Source organism: Hippoglossus stenolepis, chromosome 1 (genome assembly GCF_022539355.2).
Source record: "Hippoglossus stenolepis isolate QCI-W04-F060 chromosome 1, HSTE1.2, whole genome shotgun sequence".
NCBI lineage: Eukaryota > Metazoa > Chordata > Actinopteri > Pleuronectiformes > Pleuronectidae > Hippoglossus > Hippoglossus stenolepis.
The window spans coordinates 8473613-8501400 of record NC_061483.1 but is presented as its reverse complement, the minus strand read 5'-3'; the positions used below and the strand labels follow the sequence as shown (position 1 = coordinate 8501400).

The window sequence follows — 27788 nt, the reverse complement described above, 5'->3', positions numbered from 1 at the left end:
AGAGAAGAAGAAGAAGAAGAAGAGTTAAGATGGGGTGTGGTCAGGTTACTTTTCTCCTGGGCTCTACAGTTCCCTCCGTCAAACGCCGGTCAACGCACGAGTCTCCTCGCTAAAACCCGAGCAGCTTGTTTCACCCGCTGGAGGAATCCCCCGCTCGGTGATGTGATGAATAAGTTTGAGGTCCTTGGCATTGTGGGAGAAGGTGGGTGGTTTTTTACACAGCAGATCCTAGTGCATGTTTGTTAACCTACAAATCTGATCCTGGTGATCAGGGCCACCGAGGAGCCTGATGTCATCGACTGTATTTCTTCATGTGAGCTTGTTTTGGCAGCTCATGGCTCAGTTTACATTAAACAGCTGACATGCACACTTCACATTTTAAAAACAATACAGAAGGATTGTTAATGTGAGGCTGATAAGATGGAGAAGATTGAGAAACAGACCTTTATCTGAAATAGGGTTTTATCAAGCTGTTTTCTCATATGCGGTGATGTCTCGACATTTTCCTGAGATTTTCCGAGTCATTTGCTGCAGACATTTTCCGGAACTTTTCCTGCCAGCTCTCTAGTGAATAAATAAATGTCTGAGTGACACCATGTGTACGGCTGCAGAGAGGTTTCACTTAAGTGCACTTTGGGCAAACACAGCAGTAACAGCGGCGACTGATTTGTCCAGTTCTTCATCAACGATTGCTCACATGTCACAGTAACTCTATTTTCATTATCAACATCGGTTGTGGCTCACTGCTGTTGTGGTTGTGTTTCCGTTATGTGGCTTTTGTAGTTTAGTTTTCACAGTTTGTATTTGTGTTGCGACTTCTGCATTTGTGTTTTCTCTGTTCGGTCCACGCGTTACAAATAACCAATGCAAGAACAAACATTACAGCGGAGTCAGGAGATTCTTCTCCCACCACCTTCGATGTGCTGTTAACAAAAACTGAGAAGTGGAATTTATATTTATATGTCATGTCCTGCTTCCTGCGTGTTCTACTCTAAACAACTTAAGCCAGATCTTTATTCCTGTATCTCTCTACTTTATGAGACAAGTCTCCCTGTTTCCTGATTCATTTCATCATATATATCTATCCAGTGTCTCGAACAGGAACAATAATTTTTCTCTCAAATTATTTCCAATTGCCTCCATTTTACATTTTTCTCAATTGTGGCTACGTTACTGTAAAATCCTGCATTGGTGTTTCACATTTTTAAAAACTTCCAGCAGCTCAAAGGCCGTTATCCATCCCCATCCCGACAGGCTTTTAATCTGCTGGACGTGTCGAAGTGTAATCTGACCAGGTTTGAAAAAGACAGAGCGGAATTAATTAGTGAATTAAAACAGTATTTGGGTTGAAAAGAGAAACTCACAACACCAGAGTGGTGAGACTGAGGAGAATTAGTGCAGTGGAAATGCAGACTAAGGTGAATTGCGAGTTGTACAAGCACAAGTAAAAGAACTGAACACCAGTGAGAACTGCTCCTTTCACATTTTGGGTCGACAGACATTGTTTTCTTTTAATCCTATAACAAATATTTTTATTCTCACAACTAGGTAGGCAGGTTAGAAAAGATTTATCAATATTCAATTTACATGGACACCAATATTCTGATATTAAGCCGATAATCTGAATAAGACACTGCCATGTAAACAGCGTTTTCTTATGATCTTAACCTGAATGAGGTCATACCTGGAATAAGCGATAATCGAATTAAGAACAACATCTAGAATTTTCTATATGCCTGTTTCTGTTATATGCCTGTGCATCTGTGTTAGTGTGTTTTGCATAAGGGTGAGAGGTTGGTCGACTCCTCCTCTGTGGGATCAGAGGTCAGGAGATCAAATAAATGAGGATAACAAATTAAACTCTCGCTGCACATGAGTCTCAGATATTTCACAAATGTGTGTCACACATTAAACTACGTGCCCATTATTTCTGTCAGTCAGCTGTTTCATTTGAAGCTGATTCCAGTGAGTTGCACTGACATACATCTCCGCGTCACTCTAATGTGAGACGACAGAGGAACCCAGTGCTTATTGTACTGTTGATAATTCTCACTAACTGTGATCAAATATACATCAGTTTGTCAGCACACTTTAATCAAAATGTTACAAACAAAGAGGACTGCAGTGTAATGATTTAAAGTTGTTTTAGTTATGAACTTGTTTTTTCTTTAACCCTAATGAATTAAAGATTTCGTAAGGCAAATCGCAATAAACATTACACAATAGAATTTTTTTGTATTAGCTTAAAGTATTTATTTTTCAAGAAGTGATTTGATTTAAGAGGTTAAAACTCACATCATTCTGAATTTATTGATGTTCTGTCTTTGTCTCTATTTGTCCTCGTGCAGGAGCGTATGGAGTGGTGCTCAAGTGCAGACATAAGGTAAGACAGCATTTCTCCTTTCTGGAAGTCTTAACGTCCCTTGTATGAAAATATTGTTGGTTTGCAACATTGTAAAATGAAGTCTCTGTGTCCTGGTGCATTTTCATGGAGAGATTATGAGGAAAAAAAGAAACCAAGTATTGGCTTGTGAAAAGTGAAAAGCTTTCAAAATCCTAAATGAACACGGACCTGCATCAGTTTTAAGAGAACTACCTAAAATGACAGAAATCATTATTGAGAAAAAATGTATTTGACTTTTTAGTGTGGTCCATGTCCCATCCACTAACATGGAGACACCCAAGATGCTTTCGCTTCACTTTTGGGGAGCTGTCATGTAGTCCAGATTTATAAACAAAATTGCCTTGTCTAATGACCTGATAGAAACTATTCAATTAATTTTGAAAGAGCAACATCCAATGGGGAAACTCGTAAGAATCGACCAATTCCGTAACTTCTCTCAGTCACGTGGTCCTTTGATCTTCTTTTCAACCACTCGTCTAATTGACTTTAAACAGGATGTGGCTGTTGCTGAGGATCCTGGTCCAGTGTCTAAATCCATCAACAGTGCTAACGAAACATCAGAGTGGTGTCCCGGTTTGATGCAACAGGAACGGGGTTAAGTGCAGATTACTGCAAATATTATTAGCACCTGTATTCAGGCCTCCATTATTAAAGTGACGTTAATGAAGAGTTTAATCTCAATGAGAGCGGCAGGTTCTGTGAAGGATTGTGTTTGACACAGTTTACATATGATATTGATGAATCCACACTGTGCTTAATAAAATACATAAATTAGGACAGACTTACCGACACAGGCCCGAAAAAATAAAGAAAACACTCACAATAGTATATGGTAACATCACACATTAAACTCCAGCGGAATAATGCTGGACTTAATGGCTCAGTGGATGTAATGATGTGAGTCGGGCTATGGCCTGTAACATGTAAATGGAAATATGAATGGAATATTCTATTAGCAACTAATGGAAACATTTTAATCAAAATATTGTGTCCAGAGGTGAAAAATAATCTGTTGAGGAACTATCTGTACCTGGATGTGTTTTTGCTTGTAAGTAAAAGTCAAATTTATTACTACCATTACTAATGTAGAACCATAGTATTAGAAATAGTGACAAAATCAAATACAGTTAAGAAATCAGGGGCCATTTTGGCTCAAGATCCCAAATTAATGACGGTGAGATTTTATCCCCAGATACACAAATTCAAAAAAATAATCACACTGAAAGGGATATTAGGATTTTGGATAGTACAGTAGTAATCCAGGAACTGTGTTATTCAAGAAATGTGTCATGTTAATGCTTCAATTTCCAGTTCTGTCTCCGTGTAAGAGGGAGAGTCTTGTGCATTCACTTAATCCAGAGCAGAGAGTTCTGAAAGTCTTCTTTGTCTGAAGTGAAGGTAAATTTAGGTGCCTATTCCTGGGATGAAACTGTGAGAAGACACTGCAGCTATAAAAAAAAAGAGCTATTTCTACATTTAGTCCTGCTGAAACAAAAAAGAAAGGGATCCATTTATCTGATGTCAGTATAACAACTAATATATTGTCATCGAGCATCTTCGTATCAGACCATCTTATACTGGGCATCGTCTTTATAAAAATAAGACATGAAAAGATTTATCATGATGCAATAATTGGTGTTAAAACATAGAAAATAGAAACATAGAAATGATCCTCATACATTAGTTTGTTTTTAGGGCAGAAGTAATTGCTTTTGCTCATAGTGCATCAAACCCTGGTTGTAGGGAGGAGGTCTGGGAGTATCGTGGGCGTATTAAGGAATCCAGAAAATATTGTAGTTTTGGTTAAATTGTAATAAGAAATTTCCCATCTTACATTTTCCATATTTAATCCACATTTTAACAATCATAACCTCTAGCTTTTCCTCTGTGTGCAGCAGACATGACACATGACAGAGTCTTATTCTACAGGTTCACTCGTTTATAGATCATACATATCCATAAAATGCAACAGTCACCTTTTAATCACCTGTGGAAATACTTTTACTGAACTGAATCAAACAGCTACATTAATAAAAAACGTCGTGTAGTAAAGGTTCATCCGTGTTAATAAAGCAACATGTTCTGCTTTGGTTTTTAGTCTAATTTTACATTAGTCCATCTGTCAGCACATCTATGAAAATTATATATTTGTGAAAAACACCTAACCCCGCACATGAGAGCGAGCGGGAACTACTGTAGGAGGAGAGAGAGAGAGCGTTCAGTAAGAGATGGAGACACATCTTTAAATGTTTAATGCTGCTGCGATATTCCAATGTGTCAGAAAAAGAGTCGATCTGTGTCACCGTTTTTGTTTTCTTTGCAGTTTTATGTGAAAACGAAATATTTAGAGATTTATATTCAGAGATCCAAAACAAATCAAGCTTATTACTGCCCATGTTGTTGGAGAGACTAAGCAGGAAATAAACTACAGGAAGTCAAAATCAATGTTTTTGTCAGGGTCATTCTTTACCCCTAGTGCTCAGTGTTTGTCCCGTATGTTCCACTTGTCCATGTTTCTTTCATTTCAGCCCCCAAACGTGTCCCTTGAACACCAAGTTCCTTCAAAGCTTCATGAAAATTTCAAAAGCGCCATGAATTATATACATTGAGTGAAAATGCTAAACATGCAAACGCTTGCATTCTGGAGGCATGAGCAAAATGACACGCTAAGCAGAACGTGAAGGTTAGAGAGGAAGTTGCAGCCCCGACAGAGGCAGGTAGAAGCTTCACTGGAGCAGCAGCATCCGAATTTGTTAAAAAAATCAAAATGCAACTGTCAGTGAATGTGGAAATCAGTTGACACATTTCTGTGTTTGGGCTCTGACTCAGGTCTTTTGTTAAGTGCTGCATTTGTGAGAGCGATGCGGCAGAAATGGTATTTGGGACAGAGGGGCGTCGGAATCTTTTGATGTGTGCATGTTTGCAGAGCTAACCACGGCTACCTGCACAGATGACTAATCTGCTGAAACACGGAGCTCGCTGGCTTGCAGGGTCAGTGGGTGGCATGGAGCGTCTGTGTCTCGCTGGCTAAGCCTCCACAGAGAGGTCATGAAATTATGATGAGGCTTTTCGGAAATTACTTGGCTTGATTGTTGTTGTTTGAAATAAATAACTAATAGAGGTTATTTTGGAGAGAGAGGGGGAGAGAGAGAGAGAGAGAGAGAGAGAGAGAGGGAGGGCGAGACAGAGGATTGTAGTTATTGATTAGGACGTCTATTCTGTCTCAAGCAGAGACGTCATCTTGCTCAACCACTTCCCTGAAAAACAAAAGCAAAGAACCTCAGCGAGGAAACCAACAAGTAGAACAACTCAGTCATTTCAAATATGAAAAAAACTAAATGAAATATGATGAAATTACAAAATATCTGGGGCACTAAAACTCAAATACTTTTTAATCTTAAGCCCTTTATACTGTATATATTCCTATCTGGACAAATCTGTCAATATTAGTAACTTTTTAAGTAAAAAAACTACAGGAATAATATATTTATATATATTTATACTATACTATAGTATTTAGATTCTGTATGTGGGTCTTATATCTATAGTTTCTACCATTCCACCCAGTGCTAATAACATAGACTGTGTACAACGACTTTACAGCTTCCCTAAAGTGAAGCCACAGCAGCTTGATGCCACCCCCTGGTGGCTGGTTGGACTATAGGTCATAAACCATGCCTCCTCCATGTTAGTGGATGGGACATAGATGAAATTAAAAGTCAAAGCACATGAGAAAAATAAGATCACATTTGTAATTTACGGTACTTCTTATTACATTGATGTATGTCCAAGTGTTCATGTTTGTTCTAAGTTGGTTTGAATTGTTTATTTGATGCTGTAAAAACAAGATGAAACATAATGATTGACAGCTGAGACTGACCCACGATTGGTCGAGTGCATGTATCGTGGGACCTTGATACCGTGGATCAATCCTCCTATCGCTAATTCGGCTTCATTTCTGAACAGTGGGAGGAAGTATAGATGTAGTCTTGAACCAGATGTTTTCATAGCTGCGTAGCATCGTTGCATAAATTTGATTCTCAAATCTCAGTTTCATAAAAAAATGTAATATCACCAGTCTAACTGTCGCTTTGTTAAATAGACGATAAGTGTTTCAAAGCAGGAAGTTACTAAAAAGTGACATGTGACGTGTTTCACACTTTGATAACATTGTAGGGAATTCTTTCACAGACTCAGGCCATGGCAATAACAGCTTTGTTGCTTTCCTGCAAGAGAGCAGTTATTTTTACTTTTCTCAGCTGGAAGCAGGGCAAAGGAGAGCAGGGTGGCAGAGGGAGACAAGCAGCGTGTGTGTGTGTGGGGGGGGGTGGACGAGATGGAGAGGGAAGTATTGAATATGAATCTATGTTGGTAAATGGGTCACCCTGTTAGAAGTCTAGCAGACCTGAGGAAATCAGAGGGCGGCTGGAGGGCCGGGCTTTACCCCCGCCAGACGATTCATTTCTTCTATGAAGAAACTAAACGCTTTTTAAACGTGTCCCAGTATAAATTATGTACATCTTCCAGTACAGTACATTACGTGTTTGATGGTTGATTTAATTAGTCGAGCGAATGTGTGCCAGCGTTTGTGCAATGTCCTGCCACTTTATGCAAGTGTTGTATTAGCGTATGTGGGTGTGTGTATGGAGGCTTATGTGTTATCTTGAATTTGTGTTTTGGGAGTGACAATAGCACAACCTACACGCTAGCCAGTGTTTCCTGGTGACTATACAGTATTTCTATGCCGCATTGTAGTGCTGACATGTTAATTAATTACCTCTAGTCTGTGTTTCACTATACATTGGCAAGAAGTGAAGAAGTGAACCCCACAGGGAAGTGATCTGAGTCACAAGTGTAAACAAAACACAATGTGCTTAAACTAATAACACAATTCGTATATTGTGCGTCTCTGTTGAAAATACCATGCAAATTTTCACACTGCTGGTGGAAAAACAAGTGAACCCTTGTATTGAGTAACGGGTCAAAACCTCATTTAGCAACAGTAACTTGATCCAAATACTTTCTGGAACAATCTGTGTAATTACCTCTGCCAGCAAGAAGGTTATGTCTATATCTGTGTTTGTTTGGTTGGTTAGTTGGTTTGTTGGTTAGTTGGAAGGTTGGCTGGTTGGTTGGTTGTTTTCTTGGTTGGTTGGTTGGTTGGTTGGAAGGTTAGCTGGTTGGTTGGTTTCTTTTAAATGTGGTTTCAGAAGGGGACTGTGGGGCCTTGGCCATTCTAATCACTTGTTCTAAAAGCATCACTTTCTTCAAACGGACTAACAAACTCCAGCATCATCATCGGCTATTTGCATTTATTATTGCATTCATGGCTAATTCCTGTGGAAGCAAGTGAAACATTAAAGATTTTTTCTGTTGTGCAAAGTGACAATCAAGGACCTCCTCATGACATCAGCAGAAAATTAACGAGCCTGATGCTATTTTTAGCTGTGCTGACTTAACAGTGGCTCAAAAGGTAAATGAGTGGAGGTCAGAGACACTTCACACGAGCACAAGCATCATCAGCAAGTTGCAAAGCCTCAGAGATGGATTTGTCCCATATGTTAGCATGCGTGTTACTGGTCAACACTAAATGTGCCAGTTCGTTATTCAGACAAAGGCCTGGAAACTAAAACCGTTCCCTCAGGACGCTGCTGGAGCTGTGAATCCATGTTGTTTAGTTTCATGGACTCTGTTGTGAAAATCTCGAAACACACATGGTTGTATTAAAAAACAGTGCGTTCACGCAAACAATTGGCTTGTGTGTGTGAGTGAGAGCGCCGCTTGTGACGAGCAGCTCCTCGTCGTGTGGCCGCCGCTTGACACTGAGGCCGACTCTGTTCTCTGACCCTCCGTAGACAACAGGACAATGGAGGGAATGAGACAGAGACTGGCCTGTATGTCGTAATCTCCTCTGGACCATTGTCTTGGGTCCAGACAAAGGGAAAATAATGTCATGATAGCAAATGTATGCACATTTTCCAGGATTTAAAAAAAGAATGTGTAGCTTGCAGGAAACAATAACATTACTCTTTTAGTATGTTTTGACATAGTATTAGGGCCATATTTGTGATTTTGCCAATAATGTTGTAATATTATGAGAATGAAGTTGTTAGTGAAAATAAAGTCGTAGGATTTTGAGAGGAAAGTCATAATTGAGGAGAAAGTCACAATATTATGATAATAAGGTAGTATTATTACAAGAATAAATTAAAAAAGATGAAAATAGCTTTAATTTAGTCGAAAGACATAAACATATTGTGGCAAGCGGTGCAAGAAAAGAACAGCAGGAATATAAATATATATATTTTTAAAAAATGTGTTGTTGTTGTACGATATGAAGGATGTTAGGTTTATAGTGAGGAGGCTCAGTCTTTATGAAAGGAGGCCGTGCACACCTCTGAATGACTCTCATCTGAATGTGAGATTCTTTTCTCTAACAATATGATGCATTTTACATCCAAACCCCTGAGTCTCCTTCCTCATTTATCAAGGACTTTAGCCCCACAAACTTTTACTCCGCTCATTAAAAAGCTGTAAACACAGAGTAATCTCACCCTAACCCAGATATTCTTTACTCATCTTCAACAACAAAAAAACATCCACAACATCAAAGTCCAGGACTTTGAGCCGGCTGCTGCATGTGAAACAGATTCTGTATCTGAGACATGGGATGAACATTCCCATCATCACTCGATCCCTGCAGTTGCTTTTATTTTGACAATATTCCACTTTTCACTGTCGCTTCTCACATATAAAAATGACCACCCTGATCTGGGTTTAAACCTTGTGAAAGACAAAATCTCAACTTTCTCAGAACCAAAGCTTCTCCTGAATCTTGTGCAAGAAACAGAGCCGAGCCTTCTGTTGTTTTCCAGTCAAAGTGCACACTTATGTTAAATCTGTAGCACGCACATGGACTTTGAAACAAATGTATATGGTAAATCTCTGAATCTGCAAACACGTCAGCTTCTGCAAGGTTGTTCAAGTAATCTGATCCTTATTAACTGTGCCAAGGATGTGCTGTTTCTCTGTGTGCAAGCGCCCTGTGGTAAAATAATTCAAATGAGAGCACTGCCTTGGCTCTTTTTATGTTGACAGTGGGCAGGAAATCAATTTAAATATCCTCACTTCTTCTCTTATTTCTCATTTCCACCTTTCGTTTCCTCAAATTCTCCTTATGTCTTACTTCTACTCTGATCTTTATGTTCTTTCCGTCTGTCTTAGAAAGTCGCTGATACCTTTGTTCGACACTGTACGTTTTTTTCTTTTGTCTTAAACCCAAATCACGTCCTCACATCTCTGCAGGAAACCAATGAGCTGGTGGCCATCAAGAAGTTCAAAGACAGCGAAGGTGAGTGAAGGGAGACAAGGAGGGAGAGGAGGAGAGAGAGGAGGAGGAGGCGAACGGCCGCATCACCGCTGTCTCTTTAATTTCCCTACAGAAAATGAGGAGGTCAAGGAGACGACTCTTCGGGAGCTGAAGATGCTTCGGACCCTGAAGCAGGACAACATCGTGGAGCTGAAGGAGGCCTTTCGCAGGAGGGGGAAACTCTACCTGGTCTTTGAATATGTGGAGAGGGTCAGCTCAACGACGCTATCGTGTTTATTTCACTGTGCACACATTCATTCTCACATTGCTATTCTGCTGTATGGACTCTCAGTTTCAGGACAGTGAGGCTGCTCAGTTAAACATAAAAAAGCATCACCATGGCAACATATGAACTATGCTGTTGGTGAATAATGGTATTCCCCACTGTGTTGCCAGGGTATCCAGCCAAGTGTTTATTTCATGGCAGGCTTTATTTTCATGCTGTACTCGAATCATTTTAGCAAAGGTGTCCCCACTCGCTGCCCTGAGGGTTAAAACACCAAGACCAGGGAGAGGAATCCCCCACTCGGAGGATGATTTAGGAAATACTTGAAAATGATTCATATTTTAAAGCACACTTTCCACATGTCAAGTAGCTGAAGCTGCACCACACATCCTGTATCGCTCTTCAGAGGTGAAATTGCTGTTTGCTTTTGCAGAACATGCTGGAGCTCTTGGAGGAACTGCCCAACGGTGCAGCGCCCGACAAAGTCCGCAGTTACATCTACCAGCTCATCAAAGCCATCAACTGGTGTCACAAGAATGAGATCGTACACAGAGGTGAGAAGTTTGTCTTTGCTGCTGTCTTCATGTCCCTATACTGCAAAATATATCCCAAACACCCAATGGTTTGTGAGCTGCAGTTTTGAAGCCTCGCATTTGGCATGATGGCCAGCGCCATCTTGTTTTTTTTTAAACCAGAAGTGACCATATTTGGAAGGAACTTGAGGACTGTGCAGATCCACCGACACCTGCGACCTGCATCCATTGGACGATACTAGCTGTCAGTCACACAATATCCACGCCTCAATGCATACCGTGCTTTATCGTCTATTTGACTTTAAATGGGACCATGATTTACAAAATGAGCATCATGCTGAATTGAAGAAAACTTGAAACATGTATGAAAATGTTTACTGACATTATTAATCCAGTGAGAATTTCTTATCGAGTAGAGTCGCACTCTGCAGGTCATTTGAGAGAATACAGGTCTAAGTTCAACGTGTTTTAGTGATTTTCCACAAATTCATGAAAAGACTAAAACCAACAACCTTGCAGCATTTTAGTGGTTTTAACCGTCTCTCTGACGAGAAGAAACCGAATTTTAACTAATAACTGGAGTATGATGAGACTGGAAAGAGAAAATAATGTTGCTTTCATTCCTTCTCCTCATACTGAATATCTGTTTTTGCTCTCTGTAACTTTGGTGAAATTATACGATCTATGAGAGGTAATGAAATAATAGTTCATTCTTTGTAATCAAGTTTAAATTTGAAATAATCATGATATAGATTTGATGTCATATCGCCCAGCCCTAGCGGCAGCTCTGTTGGTCCAAGAAGCCAGGGATCATGGGTAGTATCCGGTCAAGAGATTGACATGCTTTGTTTTTTCTCGGAGCCCAACAGCATTATTCACCACATGTGTCTGCAGAGGGCGCTGTTGCGCAGTAAAAGTGACACAGTGTTGCTTTAACAAGCTTTTGTCTGTGTCTCTGTTGCAGATATCAAACCCGAGAACCTCCTCATCAGCTCTGAGGACGTTCTCAAACTCTGTGACTTTGGTGAGTCTTTGGTTTATGATCTTAACGGATTCACGGACTCAGCTGAACTTTTACTAGTGATTTCTCTGATGTTCTTCTGCATGTGTGGATTCGTTGTGATGCTGTGAAAATTATTTTTGAATCTGTGATTTCATTTTGGCCTGTTTGGATTCTTTTGCTTAGTTCACAGTATAAAAAAAAAAATCACACCATTAATTTGTTACCTTGTAAGCTGCGTGTTAGAAAGATCAATTCTGTCAGTGGGAAGGAGCCGAGCAGAAGTATAACATGTACTCTGGTGGTTGTTATAACAATTAATCCACCACAGACAACCTACTTCAAAGTAAATATATATAAGTACAAATATGAATGAACTGTATTGATACAGAATAGTTTTGGGTTTTTTACAGTTTCTCCGGTGTGAAATGCATATTCAGATGTTCTTCTTCTTCAAAATCAAACTGTCAGTTCTCTTTGCATATTTGGCTAATGTGACCCTACTGAGTCAGCTGGGGTGAGATCTGTATTATTCACTGTTGGAGCTGTCGTTCTGTTTATCGTGATGTTGTGATTAAATTAACTCACTGTCCACCAGTGATCTAAAGTCTCAACCCGCCTGCAGTGACATAACTGGTTCGAGTCTGGTCACATGCTGTGACTGTAGCTGTCAAATTAATTTGACTGTTGATTGAACTTTATTCTCACCAATTAGCCATTAATAGCTTTACATCAAGGACAGTTGATTGTCTGAATATATCACAGTCATAATGATCAGTGTTATGTTCAGTATCAGGTCTATGTGATTTTTTTATTGCTCTCGCTCAGGTTTTGCTCGTAACCTGTCGGAGGGAACTGACGCCAACTACACAGAGTATGTGGCCACAAGGTGGTACCGCTCGCCTGAGCTGCTGCTGGGGTGAGTCTGTGTGTGTGTGTGTGTGTGTGTGTGTGTGTGTGTGTGTGTGTGTGCACGTGTGTGTGTGCACGTGTGTAAGACAAAGTGAGAAACAAGAAGACATAGAATGTTTCCTCATTCTGTCTTCTGTTGCATATCAATCTCAGTATTTATTTAATCTCTTCATCACCAGATTTGTGAAATGTGAATGTGTCTGAGGCGGCACGGTGGTACAGTGGTTAATACGAACATCCACCCTCATGATATCGATTAACACTGATAAATATTAGTGTAAGGCAGCACATCTCACATCTTCTCATTGGAGAAGAGAACAAGCTAAATCCTTAAATAGAGGATGTTGAGTGATTTTGTTTTATCTGATTTAACTATAATACAAATACCTGATAACTGATTTTCTGTCAGTGGACTAATTGGTTTAAAATGTGTTTACAGGATGACAAATTGTATTGTATGCGATAAAAATAAAAAGCCTAAGCAGCATAATACACATTACTTTCCATATTTTGTTATCTTCATTAAATGTGACAGAAGAGGTTGTGACAGAGAGACAGGTGAGGTCTGTGGGACACTAAAGAATAATGAAGTCAAGTTAAATTCAATAATTTTAATAAAAATAGTAATAGTAATAAGTTATTTAATGACTCTATTTTATTATTTATGAAGTGATACATTCATTTTGTACATGTGTCACTAGTCCCAGAAAGTATTTTGTGTCATTTGTGTGTTTTCGTCCTCATCACTGTTAAACGTGTGTCGATGATTCACCTGCTTCAGAATCGGACATGAACCTTTTCCGCTCTTCACTGAATCCTGAGATCAAATATCTCAGTTGTTTTCAATGCTCCTGTTGAGTTTGCTGCTAAATGTCCATTCTCGCTTGGAGACGGCTGAACGTCATCTAGCCTCGCTGCTGTAGCCTGATTTAGTAAATGCCCTGGAACATTTATTGAGACAGCGTTTGAATGCCACCCACTCAAATACTCTCTCCCTCCAACACCACCGCTCCTCTGCTTCTCTGCTGCCAGATCTCTCGCCATTTCTCACCAGACTCCTCAGCTCCGTTCCCTCAGAAATGACCATCTTTCTGATGAGAAATACAGCATCCATTGCTTTATTCTATATTGCAGCACCACCACTAATAATGTCCACCCTCTCACCATCATTCTCATTGTGGTTTCCTTTTCATTCGGTGGTTTCATTCTCACCACAGCCATTATCGTGCAGCATCACTGTTGTTTTTCACCTGAGTGATATTCCGTCTCTTCGTCTCTCTCCATCCGTCCCAGGGCTCCCTATGGAAAAGCCGTGGACATGTGGTCGGTGGGTTGTATCCTTGGGGAGCTGAGCGACGGACAACCCTTGTTCCCAGGGGAAAGTGAGATTGATCAGGTTGGTGAGAAAACAAGTCGCGGATTAAACAGCGTTAAATATGAGAAATCATAATAATTTTACTGTTGGTCTTCTCATCCGTGAAGCTTTTTCTTTATATCGTGTTGTTAAAGTAAATCTTTTTTGACTTTTAACTTGCTCAGATAAATAAACTGTTTGATTCTCTCTATCTGACAAAGAGCCAACCGGGGCTTGATATTTTTTAAGGAGTGAAATTCTTTTTTCAACCAACTGACTGATTAATTTAGAGATTAGCAAAAATGTAAGTAATCCTTAGTTGTGCCACCATGAGTTTATTGATTTATTTGTTGGGATGAAAGACGGGATAGCAACATGGAATAAATGGATTTGCTGGGACATGTGCTTCCCTCATATCCATCATCATCCCTTTCTCTGATGAAAGAGGGCTCTATATCTCCACAGTGCTGTGAATAAATAGATAATGACAGTAATTAACATCGATATGATGACAGTGTGTCAGACTTCTCCCCATCTGTCCATTTCTGCAGCTCCTCTTTTCAGCCTGTGTCTGAAACTCTTGGTTTTAGTGCCTGTCTCTTTAAGAAACCCCTCCCGATAAAGCCCAGTCTGCTCTGATTGCCCAGCTGGTCCACTCTTTTTTGTGATTGGTCCAAGGCTTCCAGTTACAAATGTCAGCCTCCACTCTCGCTTCACCTGGTTTTGTTAGGGGGTCTGTCAGACTAGCCTTGAGGTGTGCATTATACACGGGGCAACATTAGAAATAAATTTTTCATCCTTTTTTAAAATTGCTTATAAATATTACAAATATCGCAGAAGTAGAGTTTTGTCCCTGAACGAGTGCAGTCAATTCTACTGTCATGTTAAACTATGATGCTTCGTTTTACCTCCAGCTCTTCACCATTCAGAAGGTTTTGGGTCCACTTCCTGCCGAGCAAATGAAACTCTTCTACAACAACCCTCGATTTCATGGAATCAGGGTAAGAGACGTTTTTTCATCCTTTTGTTATTCGCTTTCTTGTTTTCTCTGCTTTGTCTTCGTCTTTCTACTCCTCCTCCTCCTCTGTTTTACCTCCTTTCCTTCTCTCTCCAGCTTTGTGTCCTTCTCTCTTCTCTCCCTCTCTCTCTTCTCTCTCTCTCTCTCTCTCTCTCTCTCTCTCTCTCTCTCTCTCTCTCTCTCTCTCTCTCTCTCTCTCTCGCCCTGTTGTGGCAGCGTTCCCAGCACCATGACTGAGTGGATTGCTGTGACTCATGAGCTAGGTGTTTGGTGTTCAGTTTAGCAGCAAGAGAAAATGTCCCAGACGACCAAACTAGACTTTGCCTGTGTGTGTATGTGTCTGTGTGTGTGTCTCTGTGTGTTTGATAGTTTTCTTTAGTGTGAGCCAGTGATAGATTTCTGTCAGATGTGTGTTGCGTTTACTGGCACAAACATCTACGTTATATTGAAAAACCTAATAGTAACTTTAAAAGTGCAAAACAAGTTCAGTTTGGGTTTGAATTGTGTGTGTGTGTGTGTGTGTGTGTGTGTGTGTGTGTGTGTGTGTGTGTGTGTGTGTGTGTGTGTGTGTGTGTGTGTGTGTGTGTGTGTGTGTGTGTGTGTGTGTGTGTGTGTGTGTGTGTGTGTGTGTGTGTGTGTGTGTGTGTGTGTGTGTGCCAGTTTCCCTCAGTTACTCATCCTCAGACTCTGGAGAGAAGGTACCAAGGCATCTTGAGTGTTCTGATGTTGGATCTGATGAAGGTAAAATACAAAGAAGCACAGAACTCTAACTAATCTGTCCACCGTAAACCTTTGTCAGTTAATAATATATATAAAAAAACATAAGTACGTGCCATTAAAACAGTTTCCTTCCCTCTTTGTGTCTTTTCTCTTCAGAACCTGCTGCTGCTAAACCCCACCGAGCGTTTTCTGACGGAGCAGAGTTTGAACCATCCGGCCTTCCAGCCTCTGAGGCAGGCGGAGAGAGAGAGGCCTGCTCCTGCATCTCCCAACCCGCCGCGCTCCTCCAAGAGGAAAACACACCATCATGGAGAGAACACAGTTCCTACCAGGTTTCACTGATTCCTTTATTTTTATTTAATGTCACAGCTTCTTTTTAAATCCCTCTCAGTAAACACCAGGGCTGAATGATATGGAAAGATCCTGATACACTGTATGTAATGATTTTATAATGATATAAGTTTTTTAATTCCTCCGTGTCAGCTGCAACCAGTGGTCAGAGGCATTATGTTTTCAGATTGTCCGTCCATAGGGCCAAGGACAGATGTCCAAACTCAAGACCCCCTCCCAAGTGTATTGACTAACTGTTCCTCCCACTGCTCCTCCAGGAGTCACACTAAGAGCTCAAGCCGTCGCTCCAACAGTAAAGAGTGCTCCAGCCTCCCTCGCCACGGGGACCTCCATCACCTCGGCAATGAGAGCTTCCTGAATGGCAACAAACCGGCCCCGTCCAGTTTGAGTCCCACGCTCCACCCCAAGGGCCAGTACATGTCCCAGACCCTCAATCGCTCTGCCTCATCCAACAAGGACCTGGCTAACAACAACCTGCCACACCTCCTCAGTCCCAAAGAGGTCAAAGGAAAGACTGAGTTTGATTTCAGCATGGGACCCTCCACAAAGCTGCCGGACCAGGGGCACGGGGGAAAGTACGGCCACAGCAAACCCAGTGCCTCGTCTCCAGCAGCAGGCAGCAGCAGCAACAGCAGCAGCAGCAGCAGCAGCAGCAGCAGCAGCAGCAGGTCGGCCGCCACACCTTCTTGGAAGGCAAGACAAACACACTGCAGTCTGGAGTAGAGAAACAACATGGCCGACACACCCACAGTATGGCCGACTCTGCCCACGGATCCATGTCCTCCTCGTCTAAAAGTTCGGCCTCTTATCTCAGCCTGTCCAAGAGCCACAGCGCACTGAGCGATGCCAAATCGGTCGGGAACCTCAGCGATGGGCGGCTCCACCCAGACGACCCAAACTCCAACACAACAGCGGGGGTTGGACCCAGCGCCCGCTTCTTTCCTGCCAGCTGCTTAGACCTCAATGCCCCTTCAGGTCCTCAGGGGCCCCCCGGCAGCCCCTCGACGCGACACAGCGATCGATCCGGACACAGCCCCGCCTCTCGTAGCAGCGGCAATGTCCGCATGGAGAGCAGCACACTGGACTCGTCCTCCAGACACAAATCCAGACATAAGCCTTTAACTCCAGGTAGGAGTAGGAGTTCAATTTGTTTTAAATCATCCTTTTTGTTTTCTGATTGTGAATAAAATATTAACAGATGCAGGAGATACTGATAAATAAAATGAAATCTATTCAGCACAAGACAATAAATAAATATGTGACGATTATATGATTTGGATTTGGAATTAAAATATTTACAGTATTAAAAAGTAGAAAACTGATAAATGAGGTTTCTCAGACATGACACAAGTTCATGAAATGTACCTAAAATCTGTTTGTACTATTATTGCAGTTAATATAGAGGCAGACATGGAACTAATCAGCTCTTGATGACATGTAATGCTGGCATGGTTGACTAATTGATTAGTCAATATACTAATTGATTAGTCAATATACAGAAAATGAAGGTATCAAATATGAGGTTTGCTGTTTTAATCTTTCTAATGTGATTTCAGATTTGATGTTTTTTAGATTGTGATGGTTTGTTGGACAAAAAATAAATGTGTAGATCTTTGATACACAATATTGTTTAAATATAAAAGGTTTATAGACTTAACGGTTAATAAATATCTCTCCTCTCTTCTCCAGAGGATATCGGCGCTCCGGAGCTCTTAGACCCAGGAGGAGCGGGGATGCCCTCCACTCACACTTTGCCTTCCCCACACGAGTCTTATCACTACGGCCTGGGCTACACCTCCCCCTTCTCCTCTCAGCAGCGCCCCCAACGCCACTCCATGTACGTGAGGAGGGAGCGCCACCGGCCCCACGGCGTGGAGGGTGGGATGGCGGGCTTGCCTCCGCCGGGGCAGGTGATACCAACAAGAGCCAGCAGCCTGCAGCTCCTCTCCCCGCAGCTGCAGCACCGCACCACCCTCACCGGACACTCAGTGAGCTCATCGAGAGAGGACTGCAACGATGACATGACGAGGGTTAGTGGCAGACACGTCCTGAGAGTGTGGAAGAGTTAAAGGAAACATTCACCCTAAAATACTGAAACTGTCACTGTACAAAAGAAAAGTTCCATTTGGGTCCGTTACATCTTCAGTGTTGCATCTTTCTTCTTCTCAGGCATAAATAGTCAACTGCCAGATTAATGTTGATCTTAACGAAAATAAATAATTAATTTAGCTGACGCTTTTATGACTTAAAATAAGTGAAGCAGCTCATTCTTAAATAGCACAGGGTCTCAGATACTCTGATATCATGTCTGTGATTTTTTTAAAGGAGGATTGAGATGCTTTTAAACTAAATATTTGTTTAAATAAAACAATATATAATAGGAGCTGCAGTATTATCTACCAGAAAGACACACGTCATTGTTGAGAGGATCTTACAAAAATGTTAAATCAACAGGTACATTAATAACTACAATATGAAATTTGTGGTTTTAAAATTTTAAGTGGAACAGAAAATGTAATAAATAAAGATCTGATCAAAAGGGATGGAGTGAAGAACAAAAAGATGTGAATTCAAATATTTCCGTGCGATTGTAAATGATTCTGTAAAATGTGGGAAAACACCGAAGAAGGGGAGGAAGAGAAAAGAGGCCGGTTGATGAACAATGCGAACTAATAACATCTCTTATTCAAGATATCGAACAATGTGACAAAGGGTGATTTTTTTCTTTAATGTGTGTGTGCGTGTGGGTGTTTTACGAGGAGGTGTGTGTGTGTGTGTGTGTGTGTGTGTGTTTCACATTTTCATTGCCACTGCTTCATGCTGCGTCTGTCCGTCTTCTCAACAGAGTGAGCCATCCCCTAAAGACATGAGCCACCCTTGTGCCCCCATCAAAGACTCGGCGAGGGACAACGCTGCTGCTTTTCATACGCAGCGCTCTAAAAACGAGGTCCGACCCCCTGAACTCCTCCACGCACACTGACAGTAGCTCTTCTGACCGCTGGTTTCCATAGCGTTTTCTGTCTGTTTCTGATCAGGTTCAACAGCTTCACTGCACGTTGTCGCTGGTATAAATGTTACCTCACTGAAAAGCTGGAATGTCTTGTGATGTGAGGCAGTAAAGAATGTGACAGCAAATGTTCAGTGATGATTAGATGAGATGATCAGTCACAAAGCTGCGGGTACCGAGGAACCTTGTCTGTGCGTTTCTTAGGTGGGTATGTACCACGACCCTCATGGGGAAGATGGAGGTTCTTCCAAGGAGAACCGGATGATCTTCACTGAGTCCATGCCGAGGAGAGTCGGCAGCTTCTACCGAGGTAAGAAACAGGCGTCTGCAAACATAACACTTTACCTTGATTTAACTGTATTTTACTATTTTATTTAAGGTTGCCTGCAGGAGAAGTAAATGACAAATGCATTTTAATTTTATTAACATTCATATCTTTTTACTATTGCAATACAATGTGTTTTAAACTACTACTTTCAAATACTTAATGGTAGTTTCTGTACAAAGCTTTCAACAACAATGAAATTCTAAATGTTTTCCATCACAAAATATGAGACATAAGGATTTGTCAAATAAAAAAAAAACATATATGGGATTTTAGAAATAAATTAAATAAGATAGAACATGAAAATACACAATATAAGATAATAAAACAGAAGAGGAAATACATAATTCAGTTTGCTAATATAGATCATATCATCAATCAATAATACCAATCATAAAAGTTGAAAGTGAAACTTTGACCTTGTGATGGCGCTAGAGGGAAAGTCAGCAGATTATGAATTTATTACATCTCATTATCTGGGGGAAACAGATGGCTGCACCAAATTTAACGACAGTCCATTAAACAGTTATTTCAGTAAAACAAACATGTCGTCCTGCTGGTGGCGCCAGAGAAACAGTCAAACAGAGGAAAACAGAAAATTCTTAAGGATTCATCCATAGACTTTACATAAAGATGGAGAATCTCCCCTAAAGTGAAGCCAAAGCATCGTGATCGCTACACTTTAGATTATTTTCTCTACTCCTTGTTTTTTGTTTCAGTTCCTTCCCCACGACCAGACAACTCCTCCTCTTTCCACGATGGCGTCGTCCAGAGTCGAGGGCCGGTCGTCCCCGTTGTCCCCGGAGACCCTGTCATCATGGGCAACCACTCCAAACGCCAGACGGCTTTTGACTGGTAGGTTTTTTTCTCACTGTAACTTCAGGCATTATCAGATCAGCGTTGTAACAAGGAACTGGTTTCACTTCCTCCACACTTCTTTCTGTAAAACTTCGATAGTCTTCAGCTGTAGAAACCACCAGATCAAACTATGTCTCATATGTTCCTCACTGTCAAATAACTTATTATGGTTCTCTAAACATTATTTTGTGTTGTTGTTGTAAAGACGTCACAGTCTCTAAATTAGAGAGATTAAATGGTTTTCGTCTGTGTGGCTGTTTGACTTGTGGATGAACTGATTAGTTCTTGACGGTCAAAGGTCAAAGATCAAGGTCGCTGTTACCTCACAAATAACATGTGTTGTCGCCCATTCACATGTCTTGTGAATGAGATTTCTCAGGATCACCTGGAGAGATTCTTTTCAAAATTGGCACAAACGTTCCCTTGGACTCACAGATGCAGTGATTAGAAATTAGTTAGCAAAGGTCAAAGGTTGGCCTCACAAAACCTCTTGATCCTTATATCTTATGTCTGTCTTTAGGGAATTTCTTTTTAAGCAGTTGTCACTCTGGCTTAACTAATTAGAGGTCAAAGGTCACTTTGACCTCATAGGGGTCTGGAAAAAAATGTTTGTAGACAGAAACTGCACTGGTGGGCGGAGGCGTACAACCACAGGGCAGTAATTCTAGTTCCCTTTGTTGACAGTTGAAAAAGAAGCATTGTTTGTTGTCTGTATTAATTGATAAACCATTAGAGGCCACATCTAATATAAAATTTGATATTTTGTAAAATATACACAATTGTCTCTTGCTGTGCTGGAAAGTGAATCATTTGAAAAGTTATTATCGGACTGAAAGCTGAAATCTTGAAAGTGAGAATAATTCAAACGTCACTCACGGGTCTCACATGGTGCCGCTTGTGTTATTTTAGGACCCGTGACTTTTTTCTATACGTCTTCTATTTGTGACATAATCTATTTCACTGTTAGCCCTGATGTAAGATTCACCTGAAACGAAGTCACCGTTTAATCCTGAGCTTGTAATTACAAACATGAGTCACTTGACGATTTTCCACATTTGCCTCGCAGGAGCGCCGCGGAGGCGATGGTCATGAACCCTCCGGAGCCCGTCAAAGAGAAGGAGAAACAAGGCTTCTTCAGAGCCATTAAGAAGAAGAAGAAGAAGACACAAATAGTAAGATCGCTTAAGTCTTCACCTGTCATTTAATTTAGCGTATATAAAAATATTTCCTTTGGATCCGTTTGTGTTTTTTTCCCTTGTCCATAGTATATTTATATTTCATTGTGAAGGCTTTTTTTAGACCAGTGCATCTGACAGTGATTTTCTGCAGCATCAGTATCTTAAGTCGTTATTGTTACTTATACTCAACACTGAAAGTATTTTTATATGTATTTACTGATATCAACCACCAAGCTTGTTAAAGGGTGATTCTGCTTTATTACATCATGGGTCTTATTTCTATGGTTTCTGCCTTCGTTCCTATTGGTTATATATCTATATCTAAAGATGGATGACAGGACTCGATTACCTACAGTATAGATCATAAACCCGGTCTCCTCCATGTTGTTTTGGCTTCAGTTCTGGATAGTGCGAGGAAAAGGAGACACATCATCTTCAAATACACTGGAAATAATAACACTGGACTCACCAGGTGGATTTCTATGGCTACAATGAAGTGCAGCATAACACAAGCAGTCAATATAACTTTAAACATATTATTTATTAAATTGCAAATACTGAATATCCATTCTCTAATTTAGTTTAAAGGAAGATTTGTTGCCGTACAGTAATTAAATATTATCCTAAAATACTTGTTTAGATAATTATTATTCGAATTTATTTTGATTAAATGAAACTGGATCATTATCCAGATGTGCATTAAAACATTTTCAACAAGATTTCTTGAGAAATTAACAATGAGATAAAAAATGTCCCAATCTAACAGTGTTAAATAAATTGTGGATTAAACCTCTTAATTGAAGTTGCTCAAAAATGTAATGAGAAAACCAAGAAAATCGGTTCAGGAGTTTTTGTGTAATCATGCTCACAGACAGACAAACTGAAATAAGACCCATGGTTTAATATAACAGGATTATTATTCAATGCTGGTTTAAATGTCTCCCTGTTTATCTTAACAGATATATGTCGTTACTGATTTAGTTTTCTTATTTTCCGTAGTCAATGATGTTTCTTTAACTGGACGAGGGTCAGGTGCTGCAGTTGTTGTTGTGTTGCCGTCAGAGGTTTGTGTTGAGAGCTGTGGCTGTGCGTCTTCTGCTCTACAGACGGACATGGAGGACGGGAGGAACCCCAGCATCAGGAAAAGTCTCTTCCCCCTCTTTAGCTCTAAGAATAGCTTAAAGCACAACTCAGCTGTCAAAGTCCTCCCTGTAGTCGCCTCGCCCATGGTACAACACCAGCCTACTGCGCCCTACCCTGCCTCACCAGTAATCTAACCTCAACACTACAGCTGCATGTCAACTCACACTGCACTCACCGCAACGAGCCGCTTTGAAATCCTCTCAAGATCTCTGTGAATGATCGACGGAGAAGGATTTCAAATGTGCTTTGAGTCGAATGCTGCACGCGGTCTGTGCGTCCATTTTGTCTTGCTATAATGTCTGTGTCCAGTGCATCCACGCCGCGTCACAAGAGACGTTTATCTCATGCTGCAGTGTGAGTGTTTGTGAGGCCGACACGTCTGCACGTCCGGACTCATCCCTTGCAGTTATATCATTGTATCACTTCTATAAACTCACAAACCAGCACGTGTTCAAACTCAAACTACAGACATGTCATTCCAGGCTGTATGATTAAGAAAGTAGTTCAGTATCTTTGTCAATGGGCTTCTTCCCTCTCTTGCTGACAGTTCACCTCGAGCGTCAAAACCTCGCTCGTGTCTGTCCATTAAATACGAAGCTGCAGCCCGGTTAGCCTAGCTTAGCACAAATACTGAAAACCGATAGGACTCAATTTACCAAGTAGCACCTCTCAAGTGCCTCTTCTGATTTAATTCATAACTGATTTATGCTTTAAAGCAACACTATGAAACTGTTCCACCTTAAAACAGAAGCTTTAACATTATTTTGATGTCATGCTGACGTGGAGAAGGGTGTCGCTTTTATTTCCACTCCTCACACTGAACGTCTGTTCTTGTGCTATGTAACTGGTGAGAATTTCCTGTGAGGAGTGTTGATTTGACTAATAATATATCGCTGCTGAAATAGTCAGAATCAGTTCCTCTAAGTTCAAGAGTAATGCTGAGCTGTAGATCAGTTTTAAAAAACTTAGACGTCAGTTAGAAACAGCGTTTATCTCTACAAATATGAGGAGTTGTAAACAGAGTTTGGTGGATTAGTCCCAGCTGCAGCTCTTCTGGTTCAGGAAGCTGGGGATCATGGGTAATCATTTGTTTTCAGTTCAGTGAGAGGAACGACACAGTCACAGCCCCACTCAGCACATTGATAGGAAGAATTAACCACGTGTTGCTGCAGAGGGCGCTGTTGCTCAGTTACATAGTGATACTTAAATCAGTTATCAAGAAAAAAGACAGAAACATATTTGCTAGTTTTAGATTTGCTCAATGAATTTTTCCTTTTTTCCGTTAGTATAAATTTAATCCCTCTTAAGTTTTTAGCTGTTGATGAGAAAGATGAAGATGTCCCCTTAACTTAATAACTGATCAGAAAACAAGGAGCATATTAATTGATCATGAGAATATTTTTTAATTTGTAGTTTGTTATTCCACACTTTGACGCGAGAGAATAAAACATCATCACTAATCACCATCACCACGTCCTTGTGCTTTGTCTGGTCCTGCCAGAGGGATGCATGAGGAACCTCACCAGGATCTGAGACGTGTTGTGTGATGAAAACTCAACGTAGAGAGAATAACATTCACTTCAAATAAGTAACTAATGATGTTCCTGTCTTTTGTTTCTGCAATGTTAGGTCATCGGTATCGGACAGGAACACCTGTCGCTGCAGAGGGGCTCCAAGTCCTCCTCTCATCACGGCAGCCGACGGAAAAACCGCGAGAGATCCCGCGACAGGGACCGAGAGCGAGAACAGAGCCGGGACCGAGACCGAGAGAGAGAACGTGAGAGGGAAAGAGAGAGGGAAAGGGAGAGAGAGAGAGGAAGGGAGAGAGAGAGAGTCAGTGATTGGCCACAAGAGAAACCAGTGGACTCACACTCACAGGTACGTAGAAGATCATGAGTCTTGCACCAAAATGACATCGATTATAATGATATCATCACTTGCAGAATGTGGAAATTGAGGGCGGCAGGGTGGAGCCACACAGCAAAGAGGTTCTTGGTTTGAATCCTAGTTTGTTTTTCTGCGTGGGTTTTCTCTGGCTTCCTCCCACAGTCCAAAGACATGCAAATCGGTGTGAGGTTAAATGGAGATTCTAAAATGATTGTAGATGTGAATGTGAGAGTGAATTTATTTTGTCTCTGTATGTCGGCCCTGTGACGATGTTGACCTGTACCCCGCTAATTAAAAAAAATCTAAATTGTTGCATAAAACTGTAGGAATCACAACAATGATTTCTCTCCTCCCAGAGCCAACCACTCAAGTCCCTCCGCAGGCTCCTTCACCTCTCCCCCTCTTCCTCAAATCAAGGACAGCCTCCTCCTCCTCCTCCTCCTCAAGACCTGCGCTTCCAAGCCCCCCTCTCCAACCCGCCTCAGCCCTCCTCCAAAGTGGGCTACCCCGAGGGTCGAGGGCACGTGGAGAGCAGGGGGCACTCCGGGGTGAGCATCACCTCCCAGGCCAAGAGCCGCAAGCCCAGCTACCCCCTCCCCGGACAGATCGAGTCCAGCTGGCACGTGTCGGCTCTGCAGCGGGCGGAGGGCGCTCAGTTCACCCCGGAACAGTTGGGCATCAAACCGGGGCAGAATGGACCCACGTTTACCCGAGCCTCCCGCAACAGGATGCCAAACCTCAACGACCTGAAGGAGACTGCGCTTTAAAAAAAAGGAAACCCTCCCAAACCACACCACCTCCAATATAGCTCCATCCTGAAAGCATCTGTCAATGCAGACATCGTGGTCCTGTAGTAAAAGTTTACATGAAGCCTATTTCACTGGATCAAGTCCTCATTCAGAAACACAGTATCTGAAACCTACACAGACCAGACGCTGACCGGCCAAACACAGACAGCGGCGACGGTGGCGTCCAGGAGACAGGACAGGGCCGCTCCGTCACAGGAAGTCAGCCCTGCATCGGTTGTACGTTATTGTCTCTCTACTGAACAAGGGATTCGAACGTAATGAGCTGATGTTTCCCTGTCAAGGAGACCCTGCTCCTGTGGCCTCTCTGCTGCCATCTCCTGCTCACAGGACGCTACTACAACACATCCGACCGCCGCCGCGACGCACCGCGGCCAAGGAACTCAAGCTCTGTTTTTCAAGCTCCGATATTTGATAAGAACAAAAACAAAAGATTTATATCAACATTATTTATTGAATATTTATTTGTTTTAAATTCAAGGATATAAGCTATAAATGACACAGTATGTAGGCTATATGGGAATATTATAAGGTAATATAGAATTAAATGTGTAATTGCGAGAGCTTTAGTTTCGACACAAAGAAATGAATAGATATTTATGTGTTGATAATACAATATGTCACAAGGAATATTTAATAATGGTGAATGTCCTTTTTTGTTCACTTTGATATGTTATTAAGAGATTTTCATATGTTATTTTTAATCTTTTTTTCATTTTCTTTCATCAAAATATGAAGAATTACTGATAAATACCTTTTGCCCAGAGTGAAAAAAAAACACAAAAAACATCTACTTCAAATCTGCTCATCACCCTCATGACATCACTTTATGAGTTGAGTGACACATCGGGCTATTTGTCAGAGGTTCGGTAGCAGAGGAGCCAGAGTGAGACTGTTAGACTCTGAACTTTACACACAGAAACTTTCACACCACATGACGTCCCACTCTCAGTGTCGTTATCTTTTTAGCTCCGTGCTGCCATGTTGGTTTCGTCCACAGCCTTAACAGTAAGTAAGTGATCGCCACACGGCCCCGCTGAGAAGTTTGTCTCTGAACAGTGTTTTCAGATTGTAGGAGGGCATTCTGCAAAAACCACCTCACCTACAACCTTTAAGATCTTCAGGGGAAAGTCTGGTTTTATTCCAAAGTTTTACTGAATCAGGCCTCAAACATGTGTCATCTGCAGTGGAGCTAATTGCTCTGTGCCACAGACCGAGACCTCTGTTTTCCAAAATCCTCACAAATTCACACGTTAGCTTCTGTAAATACCCAGAAAACTATCGAAATCTGAAAAGTAGCCAGCCAATACACTATTCAATGTTAAATGCTAAATAAAATCCAGTGATCAGCGGATTTAATTTAGAATTTTTTTACGACTTATCAGTACACATAGTGAAATACGCCAAAAGAGAAAAGGCACTCAGTACAATACTCGACAAATACAAGTTTTGGATTCAAAATCCTACCTGTATTACTGAGAGGTAAATGTACATGAAGTACTAAAATAATTTTGTCACTGATGTTTCCTTGTGAACATGAGATGATTAACGGGATGAAAAAATAAGAGAAAAAAGCTTGAAAAGAGACTTTGTTCACAGTAAGAAAGATAAAAAATAACACCAGACTTACCCTGAAATTTTTTTTAAATTTTTTTTTCTATTTTTTTTCTATTTGCAATTGAAAACATTGCTTTTGTAAATGCCTTTTTGTGTAAATCTGACTTTGGTTTTTGCATAACAACTTCTCTTTTCGACATCAATAATCATGATCAGGGATGATTTTACTCGATTGTTCATAAAAAGCATTTACCTGTGGCCTACTGACCCGCAGAGTCATGTAGATCACATCACTATTTGTGGCCTAGGCAAAGTACACGGCGCAGATCTTCTTCCAGTCTCCCCTTCATCCTTCATTTCCCTCTTCCACCTTAAGGGAAGCATTACAAAAAGCAGTAAAGATTCACATCCCAGATGGTGGGAACCAAGGGAAGAAGGACGGGTGGATGCATTTATGCATAAATTCAAAAACATGTGGATAAAAGAAAGAATTGAATCTGTCAAAAAGGATGAAAAGACACAGGCAAAAAAACAAATGAACCAATTGACTACGTGGCTGATTGAGAGCAATAACGTTGAGAAGGAGCCTCAGATTGTGTCGGCCCAAATCAGCGGCAGTTAAACTGAAGCCAAATATAGCTCAGTGAAGGATTTGAGAAGTGCTCACGTATAAAATCACTTAAACATCGCTTCTGCAATACATTTTATTTTCAATTTGTCCGTGAACGTAACCAAGGACGAGAGAAACCTCCCAGTGTTGTGTGTTATGGAAAAATCCTGATTGCCAATGATTGTAAATGACGTGTGGGTTTGTTTGAATCATTGAAGGGACACAGTGGTGACGACGCTTGCCTTGCCGGTGACCTGAAGCCTTACACTAGCTCTTAAGATTGAAATGGAGACGTCAACCCCCCCCCCCCAGAGAGTCACACACACACCGACAACTGACACAAGAAACACTTTTGTTCACAAATATGAATGTGTTTTCGTAAAACATCCGTTATTTTCGATTTTTCTTTTCATTTCGCCGTTTTTTCCCCACTTCTTACAGGGTGTACATAGAAATAATAGAGTGTATCTATACTGACCATTCTACTTTAATTATAGGGTCTCATAATAAAAACCGACTGTACATTTTTG

General features: G+C 41.1%; 1 protein-coding gene across 1 annotated transcript; it reads left to right on the top strand.

Moving 5' to 3' along the window:
- Positions 1 to 27787, top strand: cdkl5 (cyclin-dependent kinase-like 5). The gene is given in 21 exon segments (XM_035162891.2): positions 1 to 202; positions 2349 to 2383; positions 9710 to 9755; positions 9847 to 9983; positions 10433 to 10553; positions 11497 to 11556; positions 12361 to 12451; positions 13738 to 13840; positions 14713 to 14799; positions 15477 to 15557; positions 15693 to 15868; positions 16145 to 16490; positions 16493 to 17015; positions 17577 to 17917; positions 18733 to 18834; positions 19099 to 19204; positions 19939 to 20074; positions 21144 to 21249; positions 22362 to 22523; positions 24028 to 24276; positions 24642 to 27787. Coding segments are annotated over 21 exon segments (3456 nt in total). The 5' UTR covers positions 1 to 165; the 3' UTR covers positions 25053 to 27787.
- Position 27788: the final 1 nt, after the last annotated feature.